General features: G+C 40.0%; 2 protein-coding genes across 2 annotated transcripts; one reads left to right on the forward strand and one right to left on the reverse strand.

Moving 5' to 3' along the window:
* Window positions 1-1,718: 1,718 nt before the first annotated feature.
* NGLY1 (N-glycanase 1) lies at window positions 1,719-20,982 on the reverse strand. Its single transcript, XM_063452183.1, has 12 exons — window positions 20,800-20,982; window positions 17,612-17,726; window positions 16,978-17,178; window positions 15,629-15,791; window positions 14,193-14,412; window positions 13,472-13,593; window positions 11,727-11,872; window positions 10,336-10,446; window positions 8,901-9,065; window positions 6,406-6,594; window positions 4,964-5,141; window positions 1,719-2,677 (listed from the first exon to the last, which is right to left on the reverse strand). The coding sequence occupies exons 1-12, from the start codon at window positions 20,904-20,906 to the stop codon at window positions 2,502-2,504; spliced, it is 1,893 nt and encodes a 630-aa protein (XP_063308253.1). The 5' UTR covers window positions 20,907-20,982; the 3' UTR covers window positions 1,719-2,501.
* On the forward strand, window positions 20,899-25,407 carry OXSM (3-oxoacyl-ACP synthase, mitochondrial). The gene is made up of 3 exons (XM_063452184.1): window positions 20,899-21,064; window positions 21,698-22,704; window positions 24,931-25,407. The coding sequence occupies exons 2-3, from the start codon at window positions 21,725-21,727 to the stop codon at window positions 25,331-25,333; spliced, it is 1,383 nt and encodes a 460-aa protein (XP_063308254.1). The 5' UTR covers window positions 20,899-21,064; window positions 21,698-21,724; the 3' UTR covers window positions 25,334-25,407.
* Window positions 25,408-25,946: the final 539 nt, after the last annotated feature.

Here is a 25,946-nt window from a genome sequence, read left to right on the forward strand (position 1 = left end):
CCTTAACAACCCCAGGTACACTTTTCAACATCATTCTTTGGCAGCAACATGAAACCTGCTGTGTCCCATCACATCTAAGCAAACATCTATTCAAGTTACAATAAAAGTGAAGGGGGGTTTCCAAATCTTATTAATTGTATTTAAAAAATAAAATAAAAATAAAAAAAATAATTTGTGATAAAACTGCACACAACTGAAGTCTTGAGTAGAAGATTCTATTATACTACTACTACTGTGATTTTTACAAGCATTGTTTTCTATCCTATATTTATGGTCACCTAGATCGCTTCATCTAAATGAAGTGGCCTGGGTGCAGTGTCCCTTTCTTTTTAACCCTGCAATGCAAAAAACACTTTTAACCCTGCAATGCAAAACAATGTCTTGGCTGCGCATGGGAATGGATGTTGTGATACGGGAAGTAGATCAGCACAGCAGGCGTAAAGAGGCGATTAAAACGCTTATTTTTTTCATTTTATTTTTCATGGCAAACGGGGAGAGAGAAGGACACACACAGATATAGAGCTAGGGACACATTTGTATGCCTAATGCTATTGCGTTCCTTTAAATAACTACTTGACAATAACCTTGTCATCTACCCATTCTGAGAGTTACACGTCTGCTTTAACCAAAAGAGTTATTTGACACATTTTATATAATATTGATATACTGAATGACAGTCACGATGCTTGCACATAATGTTACTCAAAATAAATTGCCTTTTTGCCATCATTTTTTCGAAAGATATTTTTTTTTCTGTTTTTAGTCTATATTTAGCACATTTAATTCATTGTGCCAGCTGCCAATGTCTGACTATCACAGACTGTGCTCCAGCCGGTTTGTCCTCTAATTTTGCTTTTCTGCAGATAATAGTGCTAACTATGAAATCATGTGTATCTGTCTTTTCACTGAGATTCTGCTTAGTGCCAGCTCCAGCAGAGTGTCATTGCATCTCGGCTGTGGACACCCACTTAGAGCATCACATGCCAACTTTCTTTTTGTGTGGCATTTCGCTTTTCTCATTACTTTACCAGTCACAGCAATTGAAAGTCATTAAGTTATTATTGTAAGTTGGCTCTTTTGAAAACTTGCAGCAAATAGGGCTGAGCAATTGGGTTCTTGGGGTAATATTTTTGTGATATTATTAAAGACAGCAAACACTAGCCATACCAACAAGAGGTTTCGCTCAAACATAAAAAAAAAAAAAAACGAAACATTTAATTTTTTTTTTTACTCCTCCGTTTTTTAGACTGCTTTGTCCAGGGTGGTACAAAATGGGTCACAAAAGCTGGAAAAGAACCGAAATCAGCATGCATAGTACTTTCTGTTATTAACCATACTATCTTCAGTCGAACACCATTAAGTTCACAGTGACTTGATATACTCTTCCTCCCTTTGACAAGATTGACAAGGAAATCATATTCAAAACACCAAGCTTGTCTCTGTCCCAATCCACCACAATGCATAAAACATACACTCAGACTAAAACCCTACTGTAACCATACCTTACTCGAGAAAAAAGGTCATATTTATGTGAGCAATACCTTATTGTGGCAGAGCTAAGTGTACAGAGTATACTCCAATAAATACTACCTTCTGTTCATGGAGTTTACAAATAACCATAACCTTGGGTATTCAATTTTTGTGAAGTGTTGTTTATTGCTTCATAGGTCTAATGTCACTTCATTTTTTACTTAAATTAAAGAAACAACAAATTTGAATAAATTGTAGAAATATAGATGCTTTATTTAAATAATCAAGACAAAAAACACATTTCTATTTTCTTTAGGCAAATCCTGCAGGCACGCCCTATATTCCACATCACATAAATGGGAGCAATGATGTAAGTGATGCAAATTGTATTAATCACCCTCTATGCTAACATGTTCAATAAGATCTTGCTGATGAGAATGTAACCCCAGATTTTACATACATCAATAATAAAATATTGAATAATAACCGAAACATTAAAGTTGTTGCCATTAACCAGTACTTTATTAATTTGGGGCCTTTTAAATTTCACTTTAAATTGGTAAAAATCAGTAGAAACTACATAAAAAAAAAACAATCATAGCTTTTAAAATGAATGCATTGTGTTATTAAAACTGTTCAAAATAAAATAATGAAAGATATAAAATATTTGGGGTGGGTTACCCTTCACAATAAAAGCAGAATAAATACAAACAATAACATTCCTGCATTAAATATCTTAAAAACGTAACCCTTGATATTGTTTCCCAACTGTGATTTTTATCGAGTGTTATTATTGAGGCCAGTTTATACAACCGTGCAAGTTAATTAGATGCCGTCCATGGGAGGCCATGTTTAGTCATGTGTTTGTAAAGCTACATTTTTAAAATTGGGAGTTTTCTTTTATACCTAGGTGTCTTTTTTTGCATACCATACCAATTCTGTAACCATAAAACCTAGCCTTCAAAAAATTTTAAACATGGCTTTTTTTTCTCAAGTCAAACAATTCTCTTGTAGAAAAAAGAACACATTCGCTATGGATCTTCTTTAAGGGTTATAATAATTTCAAAAGAATTGTCTTTCTCGTCTAAGGTTTCTCTGAAGAGTTGAGTATGCTGCCATGCCGAATCTCCATCTCCTCCACTTAATTCGGCTTCTAACACCACTTCAGATACATTTAGAAACTCCGTATACGAATGAATATCTTTATCTGAAATGAATAAGAGAAACAGGATTTAGGCTTCAGACATATTCCTATTGATTTACATTGTCACATCTATGTTTATTGACGGTTATACTGATTTGCATAAAAAGGTAAAGGATGAGGACAATACAGAGAAGTATCAATAAAATTATAAAATAAGACAAAAGCCCAGGAATATTATCACAATAATTAAGCAGTACTCTCATTTCCATTTAATAATTGTAGCTATAATAATGAAATTAAAACTGCCTCAATACTTCAGGGGCAGTAAAGTAAAGAATGAGTCTAGACTGGCTTAAGGATGGTACTGAAAGTAGAGGGCTGGGAGAGGTAGGTAGATCAGAAAAACAGAGCTGCAGCCCATTCCCAAAACTGTATTCTAAGAGCATTGAATGTAGATAAACGGCTAGTTCAGTAAGGAGATGCAGAGAAGAGGCAGAGGATAAAAGACTGGGACAAGCAGGCAACCAGACAGACAGCTTCTCCTATTTCTTATACATGTTGGTTATATTAGGAATACAATACAATAAGAGAAAATGCTGTTACATATGAGCTGTAAATCAAAACATTAATATCCTTAAGGCATGACCACATGCAAGAACTTGATAATATTCACGTCTGCCGCATATGTGATTGGTAGCATTTGATGGTGACATGGATCTATTGAAGAATAGATCCACAGCTCCTAGATTGACAGAGAGGGTGTAACATTTTTATTACCAAAATCATGAAATTGGCAAGTATTTTTGTATGCCATGCTACCACAGTATGACATTTTTAAAAAAAAAATCTTTATTTTTGTTGTGCATGTTTTAACAACGAGCGTGTGTTGCCACAACAGCAGTCACACGCAAAATCATACATTTTCAAACATGGCAAGTAAAATGTATGCACAATTTTTATATATTATAAAACAGAAGTGATATGCATAGCGTGGGTCTGTGAGTATACGGCATAGAAACATGTTTGATCTATCTATGCTAACAATAGGAGGAGCAGGCATTAGTCGCTTAACGGCTAGCACATTGCAAGATATAAGATATGAAATTGTTAGAGATTAGTCACACATTTTTTTGTATTTATATGATCTCTAGAAAACATTGTAGACAGGTGGAGTCAGCAGCTAATGCTTAGATTATAAAGGCAAACAAGATGTGTTACTGCTTCCCTATCTACATGAGATGAGGTTCCACTGGGTGGCCTGGCAGGTGACCTGCTATTGCTAAAGTGGGATCAATAAAGGTACAGGATGCAAACGTAAACTATTTAGCATGCGGTCGCAGGGAGGGGGGGTATGTGTACCACCGCTTTGGGCCCAAGCTGGGGCTGAGTTATGCAGGCAAGGAGTCCCTCAGCCTATGCCTGTTACGGGCATCGTAGCATATACTTGCTGTGTCCATGTAAAGCTCGCTGCTCAGTGGGGCCCCCGGGTTTAGTTCCCTCTGTGGTGTTTCTGCATGAAGCGTCCTTTTGTATAGCCATGTGGCGTTCAGCTATCCTCTCCGGGTGTAGAGTTGTGCATCCTTGGACCGAGGTTCTTTGTTTAGGTAGGTGGTGTGGCTGCAGGGAGGGCTCGTTGATCCAGCTGCTGTGTGCATGGGAGCGAGTGCGTGGGTTCCGGCAGCCTGGCACTGTGGTCCGCCATGACGTTTTTTGGCGCCTTCGTGGCCGTTTAGAGGGCCTGTTGGCTTGGAGTGGGTATCTGTAATGGCGTCTGCGGGTCACAGGGTAGCGTGGTGTGTGCGCCCACCAATCTTGGCTCCTGCTGGGCGGCCATCTTGTGTGTACCCTGGTGGTCCAGCGTTCCTGCCGGCGATGTAGCCAGGGGACTGATCAGCTTGCCTGGTCTGTCTGTCCAGTGGGGACCGGGATATCCCCCACCGGTCCAAAGGGGGGGGAATTGGAGACCTGCTTAGTTGCTTAGGGGGTCCGGTGTCGGAGAGAGCGGCCGCCTCTCCCCGGCTTCTGTAGGCCGCGCTTGGTGTCCCGCTTTTCTAGCTCCTACGGGCTCCAAAAAAAGTCCTGTTTCGTTCAGGGGTGCACCCCTGACGTGGGTGATGCACCCTGGTAGGTCTTTGGGCTATTTAGCCCTCGTTTATGCCGGTTTTCCTGCCCGTCGAGCAGTAGCTCGTGTCCCCTGCTTCTGCTTCGTTCGGCAGTCAGGCTCTGCCCCCAGTATATTATTAAACAAACTATACAAGCATCACAAGAGTACTAAAGCACAAAAAGAACAAATTTGAATTTCATTTAATATAATATAGCATAATATATATGATAAGCATGCATGCTTACCAGGGTTTACTTCTACTTCTATAGTATCAGAACACAGCTTCCATGTTATTTTACCGCTTTGGAAACACTGACTACTGGTGCGAACGCTTAGATGTTCCACTCTGAGCCCCACCGAAGCACATTCAAACTTCCAACCAATTCTAGCCGATGATGACCCTTCCGTACGTGCTAAATAAACCTAAACAATAAAAAAAAATAAAAAATTGAAAATTTAATTCACAGAATAAGTAATAAAACAATCCCACATATTTCCAGTAATGGGACACTCCGCCCACATACAACCAGGGAGGGGTTATTCCTCTTGCAGTAGCTCCACAGCTACTACAGCTTATTGAGAAGCATTAGAAAGACTCTGGATGTAGTATTTCCCAGACTGTAAGTCTATGTTACGAGTTAGGTGGAGGGCTTGCAAAAGCTGCAGACAGCAGGTCCACAGCTTTTACAAACCATTTTTTCATATATCCCCCCCAAAAACATGCATGTTTTCTTTCGGGGTATATCCAAGTTCTTTAAAAAAATAAAAAATAATGCAATGTCCTTTATAACAAACTTTATTCCTGGAATGAAAACCATGATACTCATTTGCCAGTTGGCCACCACAGAAAATGCCCTAGTAATCTTAATGAACTAACTTAGGAAGCCGAGTACAGCTGTACTGCATAGCCAAGTATCCCATAACAATATCACCATGACTAGGTTGGTCAATCTGGTGCCAGTTGCACGTTTTGGACAAACTGGATTTGAAGGAACTTAACACCTAAAGGGACACTATAGTCACATGAACAACTTCAGCTTAATGAGGTTGTTCAGGTAAGAACTATAGCTCCCTGCAGCCTTTCTCATGAGGAAATACAGTGTTTACATTGAAAGCTAGGAACACCTCCAGTTGCAGTCACTCAGAGTGAACCAGAGGGACTTCAGAGTTGATGGAGGCATAATATGCCTCCATCCACTCATATCTGCTGTCAGCAGAGCACAGGGCAGCACTGTGCACAGCATCCTGTGATTCAGTATCTCCTCCCTCTGCATGCAGACACTGCACTTTCCTCATAGAGATTCATTGATTCAATTCATCTCTATGAAGAGATGCTGATTGGCCAGGGCTGTGTTTGAATCATGCTTGCTCTGCCCCTGATCTGCCTCTTTGTCAGTCTCAGCCAATCCTATGGGGAAGCACTGTGATTGGATCAGGCTACTACAGACTGCTTGTTTTTCTGAGTCTAACAGCATGCAGATTTACAGCTTCAGGCTTGACTACAGTAAGATTTTTACTATATTTATGGAGGCATGAGGGGCCCAGGGGGGCTAGATGGTGGTGTTAACACTATAGGGTCAGGAATACATGTTTGTGTTCCTGACCCTATAGTGATCCTTTAAAACAAATGAATTGTAGTTAAGAGTGGAGTATGCCTGCACATCCTATTGAGGTCTATATGATTTACCATTTTCCAGTCATTTTCCACTTTCCGACACATAGACTCATTCTTAAAGGTTCCATTTTCCCAGCCAGAAATGACTTCATTACTACTTGTTATTCTCCTGTAGGCATCCTCCACGATGTTATACTGAAGATGGAAACGCTTCTTGGTTTGCTCCTTTTCAGATGGGACAAAAACTACGCTGTTCTTGCTCTGGTAAAGAGATACAAATATTCAGATGTTACACTTGTCAAACAACATTCTAGTGTACAAGGTTTCTACATGTGTTGTTGATGTTTTATAAGTTGAATAATTACTCATTGCAGGGCTAATATTCATTAAACAGATTTGCCAATCAACCAAAACACAATTTCCAAAAAGCAATATATTAAAGGGACACTGTAGTCACCGGAATAACTACAGTTAATGTAGTTATTCTGGTGAGTAGTTATTCTTTGTTGTTTATAGAGAAAAGGCAGTGTTTACATTAAAATTTAGGGACCCCTCAATTAGCCCTTAGATGGCCATTGGAGGTGCTTCCTGGGCAGTGCTGCACAGTGTGCGGATCTGGGGCGGGGCCAGCGCTTGCAGATCCACAGAGAAAGGTGAGTTTTAACCATTTCTAAGGGGGCAAGCCAGCTAAATGGTGGTTTTAACATTATAGGGTCAGTGATACACGTTTGTGTTTCTGACCCTATAGTGTTCCTTTACAATATAGGTAAGTGGCAAACCGTGTGCTATTGTCATTCATCTGCCTTGCACACCACAAATTGTTAAAAGGACACTGTGAACTAATACTACTTTAAAGCATTTGATAGGCTTTGGCCTCATTAATAAGATGTTATTTTAGCATGCTCACATCTATAGTTTTTGTATAAGATAAATAAATGTTTTGCATAAGCCTGCCTCTTTAGCCATACCTCCTTACTCCAGACAAAATACAGTCTTATCAAAGGCATGCACACAGCTCAGCCACTGACCGTACTGAACAACAAAACCTGCATTAGGAGAGGACATCATTCTCTGTTTCTCTGGCTGTCTGCAGCCAGGTTGCAAATTAAAAGCAGCTCACTCAGTGCTGTTGGAGCTTACACTGTGTAATGTGTGTACACTGTGCATACTTCATGGCTAAGTACACGCGCACCTATGGAATACGGCGGCACGAGGACTGAATCGCAACCTTCCAAATTGGATGTTGACCATGTGAATACGTCCGGCTACCAGAAGAACAGACCTCTGGGAAGAAGCATGACCAGATGAGCATACACTGCCGCTCCACACCATGGCATTGTGCAGAGGGACGCAACATGGGAGTGAGAGGTGAATGCAGAGCGGAAACCTGACATTCAGGCGAAAACAGGCTTATGGTGCAGAATTCTGCTAAATATTTATATTTTTGTGCAAAGACTATAAATATTTGAGCATTCCAAAAAACAACAACAATACAGCATATTAATGAGGCCAACATCTATCAAATGCATTAAGTAGCATTGGTGCCAGAGTGTCCACAACATAAATTCCCACTCCATATGGTATTGTGGTATCCCTAGAACAACCTAATAAAAAAACCCTGCCATTTTTGCAAAATACATAAAAGATTTAACGAACATTTCCAAAGTTTTAGAAAGCATTTGATAATGCCCACTGTAGGATTATTTATACAGCAAACTGCGGGACAAAGCTGTGAAAGTGGAGTAATCAGTACTGACACAGTTTGGCCTTCAATGTAAACACATTTAGAATTATGTCTCATGATTCTATAAGTACTCACAAAATCATGGAAAAAAAACACATTTATACAATGCATTTTTAAAATATGACAGAGTCAGTTATCTATAAGTACTAAAAGGATGAACCCCCGGCAAAAACGACAACAGAATTTAGTTTGATGACGTATCACAAAACTGAAAATCCAGCGCACTCCCTTATCTACTAAAGTACTCTAAAGTTGTTAGAGTAGGACCTGCCAAAGATGGGGTACATTGACGTTTGTGGCAGGCTTATGCAATGTATGATCATATAGTGTAACTAAACCCCCATTATTTTCTGCCTAGATTAGGTGTTTTTAATAAAACGAGTCAAATCTGTCAGCATCAAAGTAGCTGTTTAGTAGATAAGGGAGTGCGCTGGATTTTCATTTTTACTGTACTTATTGGCCAACAGCAGCACCCCATTTAAGCATGTTCAGGTGAGTGCAGCCAGCCCCTTGTTTTCCCATGTATCACAAAACTGACACCTGCAGTAAGGTACACTTTGATTGCTTTGAAGGGAGAATTTATGACCGACTATGATGAGCACACTAGAAAGGAAGATTTTGTATATATGACAAAACACAAATTACTTTCTGATATTACAAAAATGATTGCCTTTTTTCTCCAACAACTGTCATCAGTACTCAAATGTAAACTCCAATAATTCTTGAACATATCCAGAATGCATTGCCATATTAGCATATATTAGGGAAGCACATTATAATTTTCTCACTTGACCAATTGGAAGTAGCAGCTTATATATTTTACCTTTAAACCACTTTCACCCCGTGCCACTCTCCAGGCTAATGATCCCGATACCCTGCCTGCTAATTCGCCGGGTTTAGGGACCTTAGGAGACATGAACTCTACCAACTCTACAATCAGTCTTCCAAGAAGCTCCTTCTTTCTGGTTTCTGGTAAGGACTGCTGCATCTATTAAACAAAACAACAAGCACAGAAGAGATTGTTAAACATAATCTAGGGAGGCCAGTCTGAATACATATATAGTAAGTTTAAGTATCGATAGATATAGATATATTGATCTCCCTTCTCTTCTTTAGGTAGAGAGAGAGCCTGGCAAACTCTCTGTCTGCACTTGCACCAGGTCCTCTCCCTCTTGTGAGACCGACCTTGCGTTGTGGCAAGTTACCATGGCAACGCTCCGACATTATGCAGTGTTGGGGAATGCAATAAGTGCGTGCACCCGGCAGAGGGGCAAGCTGTGTCTACAGAATATCATCAGACCAACAGGGTATTTGTAGGGTAGACTTTACCACCAAGGGATTCTGTGTCTCCCTCTCTGGCCAGAGGAAAGGAGAAGGAACTAACATTAAATAAATCTGAAATAAAAATAACGATAAATTATAAAACTGCTCCTTTCATTCCCCACAGATTACATGCACTATCACCCCCCTCCCACTAATGTTCACACACTCATTGGATCCATTATACACATACGAACACACACTATACCCCCAAAACAAACACTGCATCCAATTTACAGCAGCCCCTACACACACAGAACCTAAAATCCCTTACACACACTGTATCCACTCTACACACACAATTCCTACCTTACAAACAAACACTGCATCCACTAAAAACACAGCACTCCACACACAAATATTGTATTCCCTGCACACACAGGCACTGCATTTCTCACACACACTTCATCCACTAAACAGACACTGTATCCCTTAAACACCCACACTATATGCACTATACACATGTTATATCCTTCTATATCCACACACTACAAGTCCTATACACATAAACTAAAGTTTACTGTAATCATGGGCCATCAAAACATCAAAACATATGGGCGCGTCCGAATAATACAGAACTTTAAACATTTAGTATTTGACATTACAATCCAGTCCAAGTATATGTAGGGCAAATATTGCATTAAAGGAGGGGGAAAAAAAACCTGTTTCTTGCTACACTCACTGACAGGTGCATGAAGCTAAACTTCTAACAATTACTGTAAGAGGCATTAGAATGCAACTACACATGTCATTTTATATATTTGTAGTTTCTATTTTTTCTGTAATTTATATTTTTCAACAATTACTTTTTTTGCCCTGGCGGGCAAATTTGAGGAACGGCTGAGTTAAAGATGTCCCACAAACAGTTTCTATTTTTGTTACTCATATGTACTATTCAAAAAGCAGGGCAATACGTTATAATACTTGTAATTTCTTACCGTATTGTTAAGAGCAGTAATTGTTTCTCGCAGCCAACTTTCTCGAACTTTTGTTCTTCTAGAAATCACATCTTCATGTTTACATGAATATCTCCAGGTGACATCCACAACCTAAGAAAAGTAGTTTGTTAAGATTCACATGCATTTTTATTCTCTTCGAATAATCTAGGGGAAGACGTTTAGGTATTAAACCGGGCCTATTACTTTTTTTTAGTTTTGATTTCTCTCCTTGTATTTATGTTTATTATAATTTCGTCCTTGTACTGGATCTCTATATGTGAGAGCAGACATTTTATTCTCCAGGCCTCAATATCATCGATAACACCCTTTTTTTTCTCCCCAGCCTCATTAGCTTTGCCAAGGTTCCCAATGTTCATTTGCCAGATGGAGTGACAGTGAAGGCACCAAACCAGTCAGTCTAGCATTGTTTCCGCACTTCCCCTTGTATATCCTAACCACTATGTAACTTGAATAAAGGCTATTTTTTCCTTGCTTGAAGGGAAGTGTTTTCCGTTCCCTTCCTTGTAAAGGGAATCTGACAGTCAAGTCAAGTCTACCATATGCTTCAAAGCCCCTTTGGGCCCAAGAGGTAGCTGCTATGGGCCACCTGCAGAAAATGGCACACAGGACAACTGTCACTTTTGCAAAGAGATAAAGATATCCCTGAGAAGATCTAAGTACCAAAACATTTAAATTGTTAAAGGGACACTATAGTCATCAAAACAACTTTAGGTAATGAAGCAGTTTTGGTGTATAGATCATGCCCCATGCAGTCTCACTTCTCAATTATCTGCCATTTAGGAGTTAAATCCCTTTGTTTATGAACCCTAGTCACACCTCCCTGCATGTGACTTGCAGAGCCCCCACACTTCCTGTAAAGAGTAATCTACAATTTATCCTTCCTTTATTGTAAGTTCTGTTTAATTTAGATTTTCTTATCCCCTGCTATGTTATTAGCTTGCTAGACCCTGCAAAAGCCTCCTGTTCCTGTATGTAATTAAAGTTCAATTTGCAGAGAAAGAGATATAATTAATTTAACCCCTTAAGGACCAAACTTCTGGAATAAAAGGGAATCGTGACATGTCACACATGTCATGTGTCCTTAAGAGGTTAAGGTAAATTACATCTGATTAAAAGTGAAACCAATTTTTTTATTTTCATGCAGGCTGTGTCAATCAGAGCCAGGGGAGCTGCATAAACAGAAACAAAGTGATTTAATTCCTAAATAGCAGTGAATTGAGCAGTGAAACCTGAGAGGCATGATCTACACATAAAAACTGCTTCATTAAGCTAAAGTTGTTTAGGTGACTATAGTGTTCCTTAAAGTGAAAAAATACATCACTGTACAATAGAATTTGCAATATGTTAATATATTTTGTGCGAAGGCTTACCTCTTCCTTAGAGAACGCGATGATGTAGGAGAGCTTCTTCCCCCACCCAATCTCATACAGTAGAGGCTTGTCACAAGTATTTTCACAGGGGTCACAGTGAAGCCATCTGTTTTGAGATGAAGAGTACACCTCACTCCAGACATGATCTGTAGAATGTGAAAAACATTCACTTAGTCCCAGAACTTGTACTAACGAAACATGCATAGATGGGTAATATAAAGAAATGCAAATTAGACACCAGCAAACAATATGAAACTATTAAAACAGTCATTATAGACACAGGTACATACACCTTTTAGATAAGCTGTTGCAAATGGCCTTTTAAATGCCTTCAAATTATGGTGTGAGCAGAGTTAAATCTCTGCTCCCAATTGCACTCAGCTGAGGTTATCATGGCGTGCAGACAGCTGTGTGGAGACCTTTTAGGGTCTGTCTAGATCAGGGGTCCTCAAACTCCATGCCGCCCAGATGTTGCTGAACTACAACTCCCATGATTCTTTGAATTAAATAGATAGCCAGAGAATCATGGGAGTTGTAGTTCAGCAACATCTGGGGGGCCGGAGTTTGAGGACCCCTGGTCTAGATGCTGGCAGGGTCACCGAGCCTGTCCTCAGACGATATGAACCAGTGCTGGGCTTTGCCAGGTTCCCAGAGATTTGTGGATCTCTGTATATTCGTCTGGGAACCAGGCTCATTCAGAATAACATGTTAAGCCATTTCTGCTCTTTAAAAAAAAAAAAAAAATTTTTTATATATAATACATATTGGAGCACTTGAGGACAACCCCTTAAAATTACAGTGGAACAAACCTACAGCTCAAATCCAAGGTTTTGTTTAAGAACGTGGACAATTGCCTCCATCCTTACGGGGTTAAACTCAGCAAGAAACAGATTATGAAGTGCTGACACAGGGGAAAGTGCGAATGACGCCAGATAGACAAAAAAACAATGCTAGTATGGGTAAGACGTGGGAGATTCCCATACATGTTAGTAATGTATTACAATTGGCAACTGGGTTCAGCATGAAAAACAACCATTCCATACCAACAGCATGGAAACTTGTGTAGAATGCCTGGGTACCTAGGTCAAGTAAGGTGGATATATGAAAAACTATATAATATTTCTCAGATACTATGATACTCTAGGAAGAATGCAGAATTAATCATACAATTATTATTACATTTTATTCCTATTAAGAAAGCAAAATTCTAGTTTCATTAAACCCATGCAGAAATTAAAACACTGATTTTTGGTACTCCTTCAGCAACTGATTAGGAAACAATGCTTTAAAGCACAAAGAACAAGAATTACAGATTACAAGATGGGAAAAGCAGTAGGATCTCTCTTATTGGGTATTATACAGACTAAATATACATTAACTATGGTATATGTTTCTATACCTTTAGATTGTAAGATCACGAGCAAGCCCCTCTACCTGTTGTATCGGTCTGTTCTTATTGTATTGTCTTTTTCCCAATTGTACAGCGCTGCGGAATATGTTGGCACTTTATAAATACCAGTAATAATAATAAATGTATATACAAATATATTTCCCCAGTGGCTGGGTTCAGTACTGAATTTATACAACCTATCTGTGCTGGAAGAATGGAAGATAGACTTGTCAGTAATTGATGACAGTTGTGATCCACTTAACAGTGTCTCTGATGAACCCCATCTACAAAAACAACTATTACATTTTTATTTTAAGATTTCAACTTTAATGTAACCATATTACTCAACACTTACCTGTAGAATCCAGCACATATCTGGCTTCGAATCCCAAAGCTCTACAACACAGTGTGAAACAGTTGGCCCACTCCCCACAACGACCCTGTCTGCTCTCCAGAAGCTTTTCAGGATCATTGTATCTAGAATGTAAAATACAACTTTTATGTAGGCCTTGTAGATGATGCGTACACATTATTTATAAAACCCCAATATTTAAGTAATGTTATATATATATATATATATATATATATATTTATTTTTTTTTAAATGGACCCTCCAGGCTGAGATTGACATATGAATTCAGTGCACTATATGCAAAATGTATTTGAAATAAATTAAAAATAACAACAAATATACTTTCAGGCTTTGTAGCTTCTGCATGGAACTCTGAACAATCAAGAAGAACGTGTCTCATGGTATTGATGATCACATTTTTCATTATGTAAGTGACAACAGTACTACATAACTCCTTGCACAACAAACATTGCAGCAAGTTGAGGTGTGGCTGTCAACTTTTTTTGTTATAGTAGAAAGCAGACTGCTAAACTACAGCTGTCATAAGCGCCACAAAACCAATCTATATGTGCAGGATTTCAGCATTAATGAGTTACACTCTCAGCCAATAAATGATTGTGACACAGGTAGTTGTGAAATCATTTGAAAATGGACTCGTTGTCAGAGGATGGTGTAGAACCACTGTAGTACAATAGTGAATGTTGATTTACCACATAATACATGCCTTGGGAATCTATTGCTGTGTTGGCATTTGTCACAGTAATGGTTTTCAACACGATCTGCTCCCCATCTCAGATCGTCTTCAGTAGGAGTCAAGGGTTCTTTTGATTGGGTTGGCCCCCCACAGAGACTGCATGGCAGACTGTTCACCCACTGAAAAAAGTCTTCTTTAAACCATCGTAGCAACTCCAAAAGCAAGAAATCTTCTTCGGTCACAATGGTATCTTTAAAAACAGAACAATGCCTTTAAAACTGTGCTCAGGAAATATTAACAGTTAAGGATTCTAAAAGTGTACCTGTCACGCATTGCACATTTAGCAAAGAATCTATTGCTAGCACAATTCCTAGCAAATGCATAGATCGGCAGAAAAACCTAAAAATCTACAAACAGGTCTCGACTCTTCCAATCAACCAATTCTTTGGCACAGACCTCTAGACTAAGGAATTGACGGATAGAGATGGCTGCAGAGGCCTTCTACAATGCAATGTTGTTGCTATGGTTACACCGTAGCCAGAGCTTTTTTTAGGTGGATAAATAGTTACGGAACGGAGTGACTGACATTACTCTATTCAGAATCTGGCAAGCTGGCAATGACGCCTGTGTGCTGGCATTATGGAGGACTACCATGCTTGGGGAACAGAGCTGGGTAGAACACAGAAATCAATCATTGCAATAACGTAATACCCACTGAACTATAGCAGTGCTGGGCTGGCGGTTAAGTATTGTTCTTAGCCAACATATTTACATTGGACTGAACATAAGTAATGTTCTTATCTAAGAAAAGATCTTATGTTTATATATAATTTATCTCTCAACTATGTATCTCTATGTTAAATAATAATGTAAATGCACATGGGGGTGATTTCATTTAAAACAAACACTTAAATGGGGCTTTTGATACAATGGAGTGATCAAGGAAAACCTAATAAATTTGCATCATTTGCCTTTAGAAGGCATATGAGACTGAGACCTTCTCAGATATAATTGCACATGATGACTTAGCAAGGAGATACAGAGGGAGGGGCACCAATCCCTTCTTGGCTTTTTTCTTTTTATTCAGCTTTAAAAAAATAAATAAAAAAAAATAAAAAATTCTTACGTGTTATTACTAATTGTTTTCGTTATATGTGTTCAATACACATATAATATTGTAGAAGTAAAACGATTTTGGGGTTAAAACAAGGGAAAACGCTTTAACTCCTGAAAGTATGACAGTACCCAAACACTCTGCCCCCTAACAACGTCAATGAGTTGAACTTATTTAACCCCTTAAAGACACATGACATGTGTGACATGTCATGATTCCCTTTTATTCCAGAAGTTTGGTCCTTAAGGGGTTAAAGGGTGGGAATATTCCCTTAATGCTACTTTGCTGAAGCCTTTGATTTGATTGCGGATCCGATAATTCAGAATGTGCCGTTAACAGTCTTTACTATTACCAGGCTCGTAGCTTTTGGCATCAACCAACTTTTCCTGCGCCGACTTCTTCAGTTCAGAGACGGGGATCTTTTCTAAGGCTTTTTGCTGGAGTCTAGGCAGCTCATATACCAGCACATGGTGGGCCTTTGACTGTAACATCTTAAAAAACTGTATTTCAGACGCCTACGAAAGAAAAAAGTATGTTTCGTTTCATTGCAAAACACTTGTGGTTATTCACTGAACTCAGACTTTTAGCAAAATTAAATATTTTCGAAAAGACTGATACAAAAATAGTCAATCTGTGACTAAAGACAGGTTGGAGATTTTTTTCAAAATCAGGTATTTCAGCCTTATCTTTGCCTGTGGGAAATACTTTGCTAAAATTCTGAGTTTAACAGATAACCCTGACTGTGTACTAAATGAAGTTTATCTGTTATGTTTTATATGTCCTATTCCATGGTGAGGTTGTTCTACACTGGTAGGTCTCAACCTTTCTGACAGCTTCATCAATCATGCATATGGTATCAGTTTGGTGAACCATTCTATACTTGTTACATTAGCCATGTGACCCATTCTTCCATCATGATATAATACATATGCTAAATGCTACAAAACACCATCATTATACTGTTGTCAAAGAGTTTCCACAGAAGTGGAGAATGTAGCATTCCTACAGTAAGCCATTTATTGTCAAAGTTGCTTGTGGCCGCACAAATTTAACATACCGGACTAAACCCAATTAATGGACAGTCAATGAAGATCGCATGGAGACCTAAGCTTGGACCCACACCCGGTGGTTAAACTCCATTGTTTTACCCTGTTAAAACAACTCGTATAACTGCCATATACAAGATAAGAGTTATTTCTGAATTCAGTACACAATTATAGTTGATATTACTTTTCTATATATGGCAAAAATGATTTAATATATTTAATTAAATAATGGTACAATCAGACAAAATTGTCTTTTAAAAATCAGAGAGGGTGTTTATATGGTATAGCGCATGACCACAATGCTTAATTAAAATTAGGTTATGCACTATACCATAATTTGTGGAGCACTGACATTGGGATTGCAAATGTTACACCGTATTAACTTAGCTGGAATATAATTGAAAAACTGTGCAGTCCCCTTATTAACGGACCAAATTTAGTGAATGGGCATTCCCACTTCAAAAAAACAGAACACACCATTCTGAAAATGGATGAAAGAAAATAGCATCCAAAGATAGTACCACTTAAAAAGCACTGAGCTCTGCGATTTATGTCATTCAACTGCTGTTTGAGTAATTGTATACACCTATCTGCAATGAGTGTAGATAAAATAGCCATATTTACTGTGAAACATGGCAAGACAAAACAAAATTACCAAGAAGTTGGAAGGATCTTCTGCTGTTTGTAGTGTTTTATTCGCAGGGATTTGGTTTGGAGCGGACTGTGTTTTAGCGGAGGCTGGCTGTGTTATGTTGGATGTATTCATCATCTTGTTTCTCTCTGTGGCAATACAGTCTCGAACCATGCGGAGCTTCTCAACAGGTGCCTTTTTAGGAAACACAAGATGGGTTTCTCCCTGCAGGAAATCAATTCATAAAAAAACATAGATTTTAGATATCTTCTTTAAACTCATGATCTATGTAGGCCGTTTCAAAAAGCCCTGAACAAATGTGAGATACAAAGCAACATGGTTTCACAAGCTCTACCAAAAATAATCCTGAAAAAAACAAAAAGCCCTCCTTCCCCTTTTGATTATGTTTATATCTGAAAATCTGAATAGCAATGTACAGCTTAGTACAAGAAAAAAACAAAAAAAACAACAAGAAAACAAAACCGCAAAGATGTTTTGCTTACTGAAATAATTAATACAAATGTTAATATTGAATTCAGGTTCATTTCCAATATATCCATTGTAGAATACTGAATATGATACAAGTCATACATAGTTTGCAACACTTTATATATTAATCTAAGACAATCATTCCGGTTTAACAGTTGCCAAGCAATACCTCTTCAAATCCCATTTCAAACAAGCACTCAATGGCTCCTCTCACTGGCAAAAGTCTTGTGGAAAATGCAGTGTTCCCAATCCTTATTGATCTGTATTTTTCTTCATTTGGACTCCTGTTGAAATAAAACAGAAATATTATGCCTCATGTGCGTCACGAGTGAGGGTCTTTAGGGTCTGAAGTTGTGTGTATATAGCCGAAATGTCCTGCAGGATCTTTTTTTTTATTCCTTTGCTCTGGGTACATCAAGGGCTTGGGGCTGGATGGGGGTCAGCAACCAGTTGTTCTGTTGTATGCTGGTTGGGGAGCTCAGAGCTGACACAAATTAATGTTCATGAAATTTGGATGTAACTGATATTTTTAAAGCAGAAGTGGCTCGAGACAATATGATGAGTGAGAAGCAGCCACTGAGTTGTTTCACACTGCACAGAAACCGTTTGATTTAGAACTGTGGGAACTGCTAATTAGTTGATATGATGTTTAAATTGCTTCTTTAATCTCACATTCTCGCACAATTTTGCATAAATGCACTGTGATGTCTAGCAACATACTTATTCACACAGCTCAAGTGTACAATACATGTTTAAAGCCTACAGTGTAGAGTGGATGTCAATACGCAATAATTAATATTGAGCCTATAGTTTAAATCAACGGTGGCCACCAGAAGGTTAGGTTGGCTAAGAACAATACTTAACCCCCCAGAAGGTCCAGAGGGAGATAAAAACCCTCCAGCACCCCAACACAGCCAGAGCGAGATAAAACCCTCCAGCACCCCAACACAGCCAGAGGGAGATAAAACCCTCCAGCACCCCAACACACACAGAGGTGGATAAAATCCTGCAGCACCCTGTGTTATGGGATGCATGTTGCTTTGTCTGCCCTGAATATTGACATGCTTGCAAGATGTCTCCCTTGTCATGAATATTGTTGTGCTGCAGCCTGCCTCTCTTCAGTTTTGTTTGTAGTTTGTGTATTAGGCACTGCATGTTTTCCCCTTGCTGTTAGTGTATTTGGGTACTTGAGGGTTTTATACCCTTGTTGTTTGCGCATTGGGGTACTGAATGTTTTTTTTTTCCACTTTGCTGTTTGCTTGCTGCAGTGTTTTATCCCCCCTGTGTCTGTGTGTTGGTTGCTGCAGGGTTTTATCCCCCCTGTGCCTGTGTGTTGGGTGCTGCAGGGTTTTATACCCCTGTGTATGTGTGTTGGTTGCTGCAGGGTTTTATCCCCCCTGTGTCTGTGTGTTGGGTGCTGAGAATTTTATCCCCCTGTGTCTGTGTGTTGCAGGGTTTTATTATTCCCCCTGTGTCTGTGTGTTGGGTGCTGGGAGTTTTATCCCCCTGTGTCTGTGTGTTGGGAGTTTTATACCCCTGTGTCTGTGTGTTTGGTGCTGAGAGTTGTATTCCCCTGTGTCCGTGTGTTGGGTGCTGAGAGTTTTATCCCCCTGTGTCTGTGTGTTGCAGGGTTTTATTATTCCCCCTGTGTCTTTGTGTTGGGTGATGAGAGTTTTATCCCCCTGTGTCCGTGTGTTGGGTGCTGAGAGTTTTATCCCCCTGTGTCTGTGTGTTGCAGGGTTTTATTATTCCCCCTGTGTCTTTGTGTTGGGTGCTGAGAGTTTTATCCCCCTGTGTCTTTGTGTTGCATGGTTTTATTATTCCCCCTGTGTCTTTGTGTTGGGTGCTGCATGGTTTCCCCCCTGTGTCTGTGTGTTGCAGGGTTTTATTATTCCCCCTGTGTCTTTGTGTTGGGTGCTGAGAGTTTTATCCCCCTGTGTCTGTGTGTTGGGTGCTGAGAGTTTTATCCCCCTGTGTCTTTGTGTTGGGTGCTGAGAGTTTTATCCCCCTGTGTCTTTGTGTTGGGTGCTGAGAGTTTTATCCCCCTGTGTCTGTGTGTTGGGTGCTGAGAGTTTTATCCCCCTGTGTCTTTGTGTTGGGTGCTGAGAGTTTTATCCCCCTGTGTCTGTGTGTTGGGTGCTGCAGGGTTTTATCCCCCCTGTGTCTGTGTGTTGGTTGCTGGGAGTTTTATCCCCCTGTGTCTGTGTGTTGGGAGTTTTATACCCCTGTGTCTGTGTGTTTGGTGCTGAGAGTTGTATTCCCCTGTGTCCGTGTGTTGGGTGCTGAGAGTTTTATCCCCCTGTGTCTGTGTGTTGCAGGGTTTTATTATTCCCCCTGTGTCTTTGTGTTGGGTGATGAGAGTTTTATCCCCCTGTGTCCGTGTGTTGGGTGCTGAGAGTTTTATCCCCCTGTGTCTGTGTGTTGCAGGGTTTTATTATTCCCCCTGTGTCTTTGTGTTGGGTGCTGAGAGTTTTATCCCCCTGTGTCTTTGTGTTGCATGGTTTTATTATTCCCCCTGTGTCTTTGTGTTGGGTGCTGCATGGTTTCCCCCCTGTGTCTGTGTGTTGCAGGGTTTTATTATTCCCCCTGTGTCTTTGTGTTGGGTGCTGAGAGTTTTATCCCCCTGTGTCTGTGTGTTGGGTGCTGAGAGTTTTATCCCCCTGTGTCTTTGTGTTGGGTGCTGAGAGTTTTATCCCCCTGTGTCTGTGTGTTGGGTGCTGAGAGTTGTATCCCCCTGTGTCTGTGTGTTGCAGGGTTTTATTATTCCCCCTGTGTCTTTGTGTTGGATGCTGAGAGTTTTATCCCCCTGTGTCTGTGTGTTGGTTGCTGAGAGTTTTATCCCCGTGTCTGTGTGTTGGGTACTGCAGGGTTTCCCTCCCCCTCTGTCTGTGTGTTGCAGGGTTTTATTATTCCCCCTGTGTCTGTGTGTTGGGTGCTGCTTGCTGTCCCTCCCAGTCCCAGTTTAAGATAACCAGGGGTAGGTGAACTCTAGAATAGATGGGGCAGGCGGTAGGTGAGCATTGCAATGTGTTGTGTTTATGGTTGCAGCTAAGGCCATTAGTGCCCCATTAATAGGCAGGACAAACACTGCTCACTGTATCCCACTATACTGCATTTTAATCTTACCAACCTTAGCAGCCCCACACTGAATGCATATTGAATGGGCGGTATAGTCAGTAACTCCCTACCCTGGCTGTCTGTGTAATATATCACTGTATCCCCATTAATAGACATATTATATACACTGTATTCTCCCTGCATGCTGCATTATATGCAGCAATGGAGCTCTCGGTGATGACGTGTTACACTCTGTCATGGCGTCACCCGGTGCAGGCAGTGACGTCACGCCGCTCCTACCTGAGGATGTTGTCGGCGTAGGTGAGCAGCAGCTGGGAGGCGTCCAGGAACACGGCCCGCCCGTTCTGACAGAGCTCGGCCAGGGCCGGGGACAGGGAGGCGGCCATCGCGGCTTCACCCGGGGGGAGTCTATGGGAGTACCGGCAGGCAGGGGCTGGGAGAGCCGGAAACACGGGCAGCGCCTCCCACAGTGTGCACAGCGCAGGGCCGGATGTGAACACACTTACATACCCCCTCCGGCCGGCCGACATCCTCCACACTGCAGGTACAGGGGGGCTGGGCTACAGGGGGGGTTAGCAGGACCCCCAGCCCCAGGGTCATTAACTGCAGCCTCAGCCATAGTGTAATTAGCTGATAGACACACATGGACACTGAGTGTATACTGCCAGTATGCTGCCACACTTAGTGTATATTGTGTGTATGCTGCCACACTGAGTGTATATTGTGTGTATACTGCCACACTGAGTGTATATTGTGTGTATACTGCCAGACTGAGTGTATATTGTGTGTATACTGCCACACTGAGTGTATACTGCCACACTGAGTGTATATTGTGTGTATACTGCCACACTGAGTGTATATTGTGTGTATACTGCCACACTGAGTGTATATTGTGTGTATACTGCCACACTGAGTGTATATTGTGTGTATACTGCCACACTGTGTTTATATTGTGTGTATGCTGCCACACTGTGTTTATATTGTGTGTATGCTGCCACACTGTGTTTATATTGTGTATATACTGCCACACTGTGTGTCCTTTTTTAATTATGGTTAAACAAACCACAGCACAAATTCCAGGTTTTATTTTGCTTAAGAAGTTTGGTTAAACAATATGTATTTCAGTGTTTGTTAATAGGCTTGTGTTTCTAATGGATAAATATTTGTTTTTATCTAGACCTAGTATTGAAATTATTCATTACTCATGACTTCTCAAACCATTGGAATCTGGCGCTCAGTCCCACGCTATCCTTCAATATTGAAACACATTGAAAGATTACAAATTAAGAAGAGAGTCTTTAGTGTGGATGTTCCTAAATCTCGGAGACGAGTTGTGGTGACTGGAATTGGCACAATATGCCCCCTAGGAGTTGGTACAACGTTGGTATGGGAACGTCTAATCCAAGGTGCAAGTGGCATTGTTGCTCTTGAAGGAGATGATTATAAAAATATCCCTTGCAGAGTGGCTGCTCGTGTACCCAGAGGACCAGCTAAAAGACAATTCAATGAAGAACGATATATCTCCAAGTCGGAGTTTAAAGCCATGTCAACAGCCACCATCATGGCACTTGGTGCTGCAGAAGAAGCATTTGCAGACTCTGGCTGGAAACCAGAGACTGAAACAGAACAAGAAAGGACTGGTGTAGCCATAGGAATGGGAATGGTCCCTCTTGATGATATAACAGAAACCTACACATTATTTAAAACAAAGGGATATAATAAAGTTAGTCCTTTCTTTGTTCCTAAAATCCTAATTAATATGGCTGCGGGCCACATCAGTATCAAATACAAACTCAAAGGTCCTAATCATGCTGTGTCAACAGCTTGCACTACAGGGGCCCATGCCATTGGAGACTCTTTCCGATTTATTGTTAATGGAGATGCTGATGTTATGGTGGCTGGTGGAACAGAATCCTGTATTGGCTTTCTGTCTATTGCTGGATTTGCAAGAGCACGGGCACTTAGTACTAGTTACAATTCAAGTCCACAACTGGCTTGCCGCCCATTTCATCCTGAACGAGAAGGCTTTGTAATGGGAGAGGGAGCAGCTGTGCTTATTCTAGAAGAATATAACCATGCCAAGGCCAGAAATGCCAAGATCTACGCAGAAGTTTTAGGCTATGGATTATCGGGGGATGCTTGTCACATAACTGCTCCAAGTCCAGAGGGCGATGGTGCCTTTAGGTAAGTGCAGGCATATTTGCAGTTTGGCAAAGTACGAAACTTTTAGCAGTGACTATCATTTCCATCTGCAAGGTTTCCTGCATAAAGGTGAATCTTGAGTGATTTTGGATGGTTTTAAATTTGGTGCAATCACTATACAAAACCTTAACTAAAGCGAGAATTTTCGTAAATAAAAATTGAATTTCAAATCTAAAGGCACACTATAGGGTCAGGAACACAAACGTGTGTTCCTGAGCCTATATTGTTAAACACACATGTAGGATCCATGGCCCCCCCTTGCCTCACTTAAATAATAAGAACATACCTTGTTTCCAGCGCCACACGGGTCTGCTGGCGCTGGTCCTGCCCCGATCCGCCCTCTTGGCTGACATCATCAGTATTGCTGATCTCAGCCAGTCACAATGCTTTCCCATAGGAAAGCATTGGATTGGCTGAGATAAATTCTGATGATCTCAGCCAAGGAGGTGGGGCTCGAGGCGGTACCAAACACCGTCAAAGCCAATCCGCATCTCCTCACACTGTGCAGCACTGTGCCAGGAAGCACTTATAGTGGCAGCCTGAGGAGTGGTCACTGGAGGTGTTCCTAGTCTGTGATGTAAGCACAGTTTTTTCTCTGAAATGACAGCGTTTACATCAAAAAGCCTGCAGGGATTGACTATACTCACCAGAGCAACTACAATAAACAATATAGAGTTAGGAATTCAAATCTGTACTGGTAATGCTATAGTGTCCCTCTGCATATTTCTTTAGGTTCCCCCCACTCCCCCATGTCCACAATGTAAAGGGTTGAAATCTTTTTTTTTTTTCCACTTACCTGGTTCCAGTGTCAAGGTCACTCTGTGCTGGCTTTATCTCCTCCTCTAGATGATTTCACGCCGATGGGGATAACCTAACCTAGACAGTCACTAGAGAATGTCTTAACCCTGCACTGTAACATTGCAGTTTTTTGGAAAATTCTCCAACTCAGCTATGCTTACAATTTGGGTGTTTTGGTCTAAAATGTGAAATTCTTTTGAATTTCTGATAATTCTCACTTTACAGTGTTATTAACTGAAGTGAGAATTGTCAGGAATTCAAAGTGAACCTTTAAGGCCGAAATAACAAATCGGTAAACATTTTCCAAATGTATTCAATTAGAATTCCTGGCATTTCTCACTTTAGTGAATAAGCCTGTTTGTCTTTAGTCTGTGCTTTGTTAACCGATCATTATATATTATACACTGCATGCTATCAGTTTGCTCTCTACACCCAGTCAATGCCCAATATAAATATATGCTTGCATGTTGTATATAGTGTGTCAGAAGAGGTCAGACATGTATGTGCTAGTGATTATTTCAAGTGATGGGAAGTAATAGTGCATTCTAGATAAGTTATGTTTAATTTCTGTTCCAAGACCATGGTCATGCTAAACCATAAAATTTTGCTATCGGTGAATACCTATTTACTGCAAGGAGTTAAGGTACAGTGTATATATTGTGTGACCTCATAAGTGCTGCTGGGGCCTCAGGTAGGTGCCCGGTTATTCAATAGTGTTTCAACATTGTCAAGATTATTAATTAGAGTGAGAATTGCTGGGGAATCAAAGTGAATTTAAGATTTAAGGCAAAGATAGCCAAACTGAAAATAAAAGTAACTTAGAAATTGTTTCCAGTTTGACTATTTTTGCCCTTCATTTTTTTATGCCTTTCGTAGTGCCGGGGTAGTTGACCTTTGGCACTCCAGATGTTGTAGACTTCATCTCCCATAAGGCTTTTACAGCCATAATGCTGGCAAAGCATCAGGGGATATAAATGTAGTCCACAAAATCTGAAGTGCCGAAGTTTGCCTACCCCTGGTGTAGTGTTGGAAAACCCAGAATACAATTGTAGAAGCTGATGAATTTTCAAAATTCTTTTTATTTATATAAGCGCCTGATCACTAGCTTTTAACATGTAATTAATACTTTATTTTACTTTATTTAATATATTATGCTTCCTGGAAGAACAAATTTAGTTTTCTCTAGTTTTCAGTAGTAATACAACCTTGGGTATGCTATCAGATGTTCTACTCTACATCATAGAATATATTTGAAAATGTATTAAAGTGCGCACACATTTTAAAAGTTTGTTTTGAATGCTCTAGCCAGATTTAAAATGCACACGTAACAAAGGCAAGTAGGAAATTGCAACAGGTGTGTTTAATTCTTGAAGAGAATTTGGTAAATTATATACTTATTTCTTAATAAAGGTGCATGAAGGCAGCCATAAAGGATTCAAAAATACGGATAGAGGAAATATCCTACATCAACGCCCATGCGACTTCCACACCCCTGGGTGATGCAGCTGAAAACAGAGCCATCAAGAGACTTTTTGGAGAACATGCATATTGCCTTGCAGTGTCTTCTACTAAAGGTGCCACTGGACATTTGCTGGGTGCCTCAGGGGCTATTGAAGCTGTGTTCACTATTTTGTCTTGTTACCATGGAATGCTACCACCTACCCTAAACCTTGATAGGACTGATCCAGAGTTTGATCTCAATTATGTTCCACTTAAAGCCCAGAAGTGGAAATCACAGAATACACGTGTAGCTTTAAGCAATTCATTTGGCTTTGGTGGCACTAATGCTACACTTTGTTTTGCAAGTCATTGAAAGATAATATTTTATGTATTAGTATTTAGTTAAATTATGGCATTTTGTACTTTATTAAAGTTTATATCGGTCAATGGCAATTGAAAGCTACTAGTCCTGGCTTGATTTTTCTCTTATGTATAATCAATTTAACATTTATTGGTCACTAAAGTAATGTAAATCCTGCAGATACATATTACCATTAGAACAAGCATGTCAAACTCAAAGGCTAGCACGGGCCACATAAACAAGGTTTAAGTTTATGTGGGCCGCAAGAAAACCAAAACCTTAAATTTTCATAGAAACTTAGGTTTGTTTTGAAAAGTACAGTGTGTGTATGTATGTGTGTATATATATATATATATGTGAAAGCTTGGCACTCTCCTTATAAAAGAAATAAAGGTATCTTGCCTGGGTGCTGTATCCCTGGCGTCAAATATATAAGGAAATCAGAAAAACGGGATGCACTCACAGGTCTTCATATAAGTGAAAAAAATGGTGCTTTATTAATCCATTAGGTGTATACAAAAATCGACCGACGTTTCGACCCTGCCGGGTCTTTTTCAAGAAGATCTCAAGTGCATCCCGTTTTTCTGAGATAGATATAGATATATATATATATATATATATATAT

The sequence above is a fragment of the Pelobates fuscus genome, chromosome 4, assembly GCF_036172605.1.
Source record: "Pelobates fuscus isolate aPelFus1 chromosome 4, aPelFus1.pri, whole genome shotgun sequence".
NCBI classification, from domain to species: domain Eukaryota; kingdom Metazoa; phylum Chordata; class Amphibia; order Anura; family Pelobatidae; genus Pelobates; species Pelobates fuscus.

What these genes read in the sequence shown, in the direction of transcription:
- NGLY1 (XM_063452183.1), bottom strand. Translation starts at nt 20,906, where the DNA reads ATGGCCGCCTCCCTGTCCCCGGCCCTGGCCGAGCTCTGTCAGAACGGG. An exon ending in TACGCCGACAACATCCTCAG is followed by an intron (nt 17,727 to 20,799) that starts GTAGGAGCGGCG and finishes TTATTTCAACAG; the next exon opens with GAGTCCAAATGAAGAAAAAT. An exon ending in AAGATCCTTCCAACTTCTTG is followed by an intron (nt 15,792 to 16,977) that starts GTAATTTTGTTT and finishes TTTCTTTCGTAG; the next exon opens with GCGTCTGAAATACAGTTTTT.
- OXSM (XM_063452184.1), top strand. Translation starts at nt 21,725, where the DNA reads ATGACTTCTCAAACCATTGGAATCTGGCGCTCAGTCCCACGCTATCCT. An exon ending in GAGGGCGATGGTGCCTTTAG is followed by an intron (nt 22,705 to 24,930) that starts GTAAGTGCAGGC and finishes TTCTTAATAAAG; the next exon opens with GTGCATGAAGGCAGCCATAA.